Source organism: Dromiciops gliroides, chromosome 3 (assembly GCF_019393635.1).
Source record: "Dromiciops gliroides isolate mDroGli1 chromosome 3, mDroGli1.pri, whole genome shotgun sequence".
Classification (NCBI taxonomy): Eukaryota; Metazoa; Chordata; class Mammalia; order Microbiotheria; family Microbiotheriidae; genus Dromiciops; species Dromiciops gliroides.
In genome coordinates this window covers 178,550,859-178,557,242 of record NC_057863.1, presented here as the reverse complement: position 1 = coordinate 178,557,242, position 6,384 = coordinate 178,550,859, and the positions used below count along the sequence as shown (strand labels likewise).

Sequence of the window (6,384 nt, the reverse complement as noted above, 5' to 3'; positions counted from 1 at the left end):
TTACAGCAACACACATCCACTCATGACTCCTCCAGGAGCCAGGGAGCCATAGAGAGTGAAGGATTGAGGAGAACAGCTTTGGATACATGGAACAGTTTTACCCTGATCTAGGAGAACTCTGGTCCCATTTCTGTAACTCATCAACCCTTCTAAGAAGGTTAAAACAACTGCCATCAACACCACCACCACCACCACCATCACCACATCATCATTTCCATCATCATTGCTAGCATTTATATAGAACTTTAAGGTTTTCAGTGTGCTTTACATACTTTATTCTCACAACAACCCTGTTCTCACAGATGAGGAAATGGAATCAGAATTTAAATGACTTACCTGGGTCACACAGCTAGTGTCTGAGTCCATATTTGAATGGAAGTCAGTCCAGCACTCTATCCATAGCACCATCTAGCTGCCTCCATCACTGCGGAATCTCAGCTAATTGAGAGGCTAAATTAGGGCTCAGGTTTCTAATAGAATTCTCAAAGTCTCAGGATTCTCCCAGGCACATAAATTAATTCCATAATAATACCAAATTGGGTGTTTATTTCAAAGTTCTAAAAGTTTGAAAGTAACTCAAATAATATTCCTCAAAACAAGTTACTTTACAAGAGCAAATCAAACAATAAATGAGGAAAGAAATAAATAGATAAATATCTAAAAAGCTTAAGAATCATGAAGGATTATGAGATGACTATGAAACATATTGAAAATATAACAGTGCATCCTACATTACATTTTGTCATCAAAAATTCAACAGCATCCCTGAAAAATTACTTTAAAATAGTCACACTTAGGATCCTTTATATAGTGGGTTTTTTTTTTTTTTTTTACTATTTAATGCTGTATTTAAAACTCCTGTAGTTCTCTATAAAAGTGTTGTGCTAGAAATACATTTTGCTTTTGATGGCTCTAGTCCTTTGCTCTCGAAGAGGACCAAAATGGGTACAGTGTATCCAATGTGTCTGCTTTTGATATGCCCCCCTGCCCTGTTTACCTAGCTCTGCTGTTTTTCTGCAGCTTCTGGACACCCCTTTCACATTGCATGCTCTTTTATTTATTGTTTTGACCACATGGGGGTCTCAATGTTTTTATCTTTTTTTGTTTTTAATTTTTTATTCCCCCCAATTACTTATTTTTTCCTTGTCTTCTCTTCTTTCTTTCTTTTTAAAAAAAATCTGTTTATTTGTTTATTTATTTGGAATTTTCACCCACCTTACATATGTAAAAACAAATTGTAGGGGGCAGCTAGGTGGCGCAGTGGATAAAGCACCGGCCCTTGACTCAGGAGTACCTGAGTTCAAATCCGGCCTCAGACACTTGACACTTACTAGCTGTGTGACCCTGGGCAAGTCACTTAACCCCCATTGCCCCACAAAACAAACAAACAAAAAATAAAAATATTAAAAAAACAAATTGTAACATTGATTTTTAAAACTGTGTGTTCCTGGGACAGCTAGGTGGCACAGTGGATAGAGCACCAGACCTGGAGTCAGGAGGACCTAAGTTCAAATCCGGCCTCAGACACTTGACACTTACTAGCTGTGTGACCCTGGGCAAGTCACTTAACCCAAATTGCCTCACTAAAAAAAAAACAAAAACAAAAACAACAACCTGTATGTTCCAAGATCTCGTCCTCCCTCCCTATTCCCTCCTTAAGAGCTCAAGCAATTTAATATAAGTTGTACATGTGCAGTCATTCAAAACATAGCAGACAAAAAAAAAAACTTTAGAAAAAGGAACTAACAACAACAACAAAATATACTTCTGTCTGTATTCAGGTACCATCAGTTCTTTCTTTGTAGATAGATTATATTTTTTATAAGTCCTTCAGAGTTGTCTTGGAACATTTCATTCCTGAAAATAACTAAGTCATTGGTAGCAGATCATCTTACAATATTGCTATTATTTTGTATACAGTACATTTCACTTTGCATCAGCTCATGTAAGTCTTTCTAGGTTTTTCTGATAGTATCCTGCTCATCTTTTTTTTTTATAGTAAATTACATTTATATTGTACTTTAGAGGGACATTTCCTTACAAAATACCCATGAGGTTGATTATTGCAACAACAATAATAGCTAACATTTATATAGTACCTTATATCTGACAAAGAATTTTCTTCACAATAGTCCAGCAAAGTAAGTATCGTCATCACCACCACCATCATCATCACCCTCATCTCACATTGTTCTTGCCTCTGCTTCAGATTTTTTCCCAGTTACTATTGCTAACTTTGTTTCCCTCCATCTTATTTTCTCCCCATGATATTTACTCTATTTTCTATCTTCTTTTACCCTATCCCTCCTCAAAAGCTTTTTTGCTTCTAACTGCCCCTCCCCCAATCTGCCCTCCCTTCCTTTAACCCTTCCCCCTTTATCCCCTTCCTCTCCCACTTCACCGCAGGGCAAGATATATTACTATACCCATTTGAGTGTGTATGTTATTCCCTCTTTGAGTCAATTCTGATGAGAGTGAGGCTCATTCACTCCCCTGCTCCTCCCCCTTCTTCTCCTTCACTCCATAAGCTTTTTCTTGCTTCTTTTATGTGAAATACTTTGCCCTATTCCACCTCTCCCTTTCCCTTTCACTCCTCTCACCCCTTAATTTTATTTTAAAGATGTCATCATGGGGCAGCTAGGTGATACAGTGGTCAAAGTACCTGCCCTGGATCCAGGAGGACCCAAGCCCAAATCTGGCCTCAGACACAAGACACTTCCCAACTGCTTGACACTAGGCATGCCCCCCAACCCCAACTGCCCCACAAAAAGGATAAATAAACAATAAATGCTATTATAGATATCATCCCTTCATACTCAATTCCTACCTGTGCCCTCTGTCCAAGTTTATTCCTGTCAGCTGCCCTAATACTGAGAAAGGTCTTATGAGTTAGAAGTATCATCCTCCCATGTAGGAATGCAAACAGTTTAACCTTCCTCTTGATTTCTTTTTCCTGTTTACCTTTTTATGCTTCTCTAGGATCTTGTATTTGAAAGTCAAATTTTCTATTCAGTTCAGGTCTTTTTATCACAAATGCCTGAAAGTCATCTTTTTCATTAAAATCCCATTTTCCCCCTGAAAGATTATACTCAGTTTTTCTGGGTAGGTGATTCTTGGTTGTAATCCCAGTTCCTTTGCCCTCTGGAATATCATATTCCATGGACACCCTCCAATCCTTTAATGTATAAGCAGCTAGATATTGTGCTACCCTGACTGGGGCTCCACAGTACTTGAATTGTCTCTTTCTGGCTGCTTTCAATATTTTCTCCTTTACCTGGGAGCTCTAGGATTTAGCTATGATATTCCTGGGAGTTTTCATTTTGGGAGGTGATTGGTGGATTCTTTCGATTTCTATTTTACCTTCTGTTTCTATAATATCAGGGCAATTTTCCCTGATAATTTCTTGGAAGATGATGTCTAAGCTCTTTTTTTGATCATGGCTTTCAGGTAGTCCAATAATTTTCAAATTATCTCCCCTGGACCTATTTTCTAGGTCAGCTGTTTTTCCAATAGATATTTCACATTGCCCTCTACTTTTTCATTCATTTGGATTTGCTTTACTGTCTTGATTTCTCATAAAGTCATTAGCTTCTATTTGTTCAATCCTAATTCTTAAGCAATTCTTTTCTTCAGAGAGCTTTTCCATTTGGCTTTTCAAGATGTTGACTTTTTTTCATGACTTTCCTGCATCACCCTCATTTCTCTTTCCATTTTTTCCTCTACCTCTCTTACTTTATCTTCAAAGTCCTTTTTGAGTGCTTCCATGACCTGAGACCAATTCATATTTTTCTTGGAAGCTTTGGATGTAGGAACTTCAACTTTGTTATCTTCTTGTGAGGGTGTATTTTGATCTTCCTTGTCACCAAAGAAATTTTCAATGGTCTGCATCTTTTTCTGTCTGATCATTTTGCTAGCCTATATCTTGACTTTTAACTCCTTCTTAAAGCAGGGCCCTACCTCCAGGCCACACTATTGCAAGCTTCAGGGGGTCCCAGGTAGATTGATTTAAGGAGAAGCAGATTTTTCATTTCCTTGGCCTGTGCTCTGGTCTGTAAATAGCCCCGGGCTTGCTTGCTCTTTAACCTGGAAACAGAATTCTGTCTCACTATGGTTTCTTGCTTTGGACTTGCCTGCACCCCTCCCCCACCTGGACCTGACACTCAAGACTGCTTCCTGGTTCCCAGCATGGGCAAGACAACCAAGTTCTACCTTAGCACCATCAGCAACCCCTGTAATCTCCCCCTGGCCAGCCACTCCACCCTCTCACCAGACCATGATGTAGCCACAGCTGCAGCCAATTCAGAAGCTCCAGAGGTTTCTTTCTCTGGTGTGTCCTGCCTGGAGCTGGATCTGTGTTGGTGCAGCCCAAGTCTGGGCTTCACTCCTACCCTGGTACGACAGGCCTTTCCTGCCAATCTTCTAAGCTGTCTTTGGCTGGAAAGTTATCTCACCCCATCCTTTTGTGGGTTCTGCTACTTCAGGAATTGTCTTATGGCATTATTTGGAGGTTTTATGGAGTGACCGTTTGGGGAGCTCCAAGAGGTTACTATCTTTCCTCCGCCATCTTGGCTCTGCCCCCCCCCCCCATTACTTATAAAAACATTTTTTTTTTTGACAGTCTGTCAAGTTTTATTTTATGAGCCAAATAGAAGGGTACTATGTACAGAGGAGATAGGGGAGAATCATTTCTTGGTCTCCTCCTCCTTAGACAAAGTCTTGATGATCTCCTCCTTCTTAGCCTGTAGACACTCTTCCCGACGCTTTCGTGCTTCCTTAGTCTTGGACTGGCGAGCTTCAGCCTGGTCAGCCAGGAGCTTCTTCCAGGCCTTGTCTGCCTTCAGTTTATGAATGTGCTCCATGAGGATCCGCTTATTCTTGAACACATTACCCTTCACCTTCAAGTACAGGCTGTGGTACATATGGCGGTCAATCTTTTTGGATTCACGGTATCTTCGGAGTAGCCGCCGTAGAATCTTCATTCGCCTCATCCAAGTCACCTTCTCAGGCATACGAGCATTGGCAGTACCCTTTCTCTTACCAATGCCCATGTGCCTGCCCTTCCGTCGAGCCAGAGTATTTTTCCGGCATCTGGCACGGGAGTGCACAGTAACAGGCTTCCGGATGATCAGCCCATCTTTAATCAGCTTCCGTATCTGCTGACGGGAATTGGCGTTGGCAATTTCATTGGTCTCATTGGGGTCAAGCCATACCTTCTTTTTTCCACATCGAAGGACACTAGAGGCAAGCCTCTTCTGAAGCCTGAGCATACTCATAGCTGCAGCCGCAGCGCGGAAAAGGAAGGGAGAGAGCTAAAAACAATTTTTAACATTCATTTCTTTAAATTTTTGAGTTCCAAATTTTCTCCCTCCCAAATTGAGAAGGTAATTTGATATATGTTATACATGTCTCAATGCTTTTTAGCTCACTTCATCCAAGGTTACCAATGACTTCTGTATTACTAAATCTAGGAGCCTTTTCTTGGTCCTTGTCCTTCTTGTACTTTTTTGTCCTTAGCCACCCCTTCTTCCTAGATAATCTCTCCTTCTTGAGTTTTCATGTCACTGTTTATCATGGTTCTCTTCCTACCTGACTGACCATTCTCTGCCTATTTTGCAGGTTCATAATTTCATAGTTAAATAGATTTAAAACTGGAAGAAACCTTAGAGGCCACTGAGCTAACCCCTCATTTTATAGATGAGTGAACTGAGGCACAAAGAGCCTAAATGACTTGTCCAGGATCACCTGGATAGTAGGTGTTTGAGGTAAAATTTGAACTGAAATATCCCTAGTTCATCGTTAATGTCCCTTCCCCCGTATATGTGTATAACCCCAGGCTCTATCTTCCTCCTACACTATCTCAGTGATCTCATCAATAATACTTAACACTTATATAATGTTATTATGTGCCAAGCATTGTACTAATTGCTTTACAAATATTATCTCATTTTATCTTCGTAATAACCTTGGGAGACAGGTACTATTATTATCCCTATTTTTTAGTTGAGGAAACTAAGGCAGGCAGAGGTTTAAGTGACTTTTGCAAAGTCACATAGCTAGGAGTGTTTCAAGATAGATTTTAATTCATGTCTTTCTGAATCCATTCCCAGCACTCTATCTACTTCACCACCTAACTACCTCAATCAGCTCCTTTAGAAGTAACTATTATCTCTTTGAAATGGCTCCCAAATACATAAAATTAGCCCTCTTCCTCTTCAGTCTACTCATATTGACTCATGAGAACCAAATGTGTAAATTTACATCTTGGAAATCAGTAAACTCTAAAATCAGGGCTTGATTTATTGCTTTGTTGATTGCCTAGACTAAAGAAATTGCTGGATAAAATGTTAATAATTGCAGATTAAATTTAAAAGTGTGTCTATATGG

General features: G+C 39.9%; 1 protein-coding gene across 1 annotated transcript; it reads right to left on the bottom strand.

Moving 5' to 3' along the window:
• Positions 1-4,602: 4,602 nt before the first annotated feature.
• LOC122749238 (60S ribosomal protein L19-like) lies at positions 4,603-5,299 on the bottom strand. The gene has a single exon (XM_043995504.1). The coding sequence runs from the start codon at positions 5,271-5,273 to the stop codon at positions 4,683-4,685; it is 591 nt and encodes a 196-aa protein (XP_043851439.1). The 5' UTR covers positions 5,274-5,299; the 3' UTR covers positions 4,603-4,682.
• Between the last annotated feature and the right edge of the window lie 1,085 nt (positions 5,300-6,384).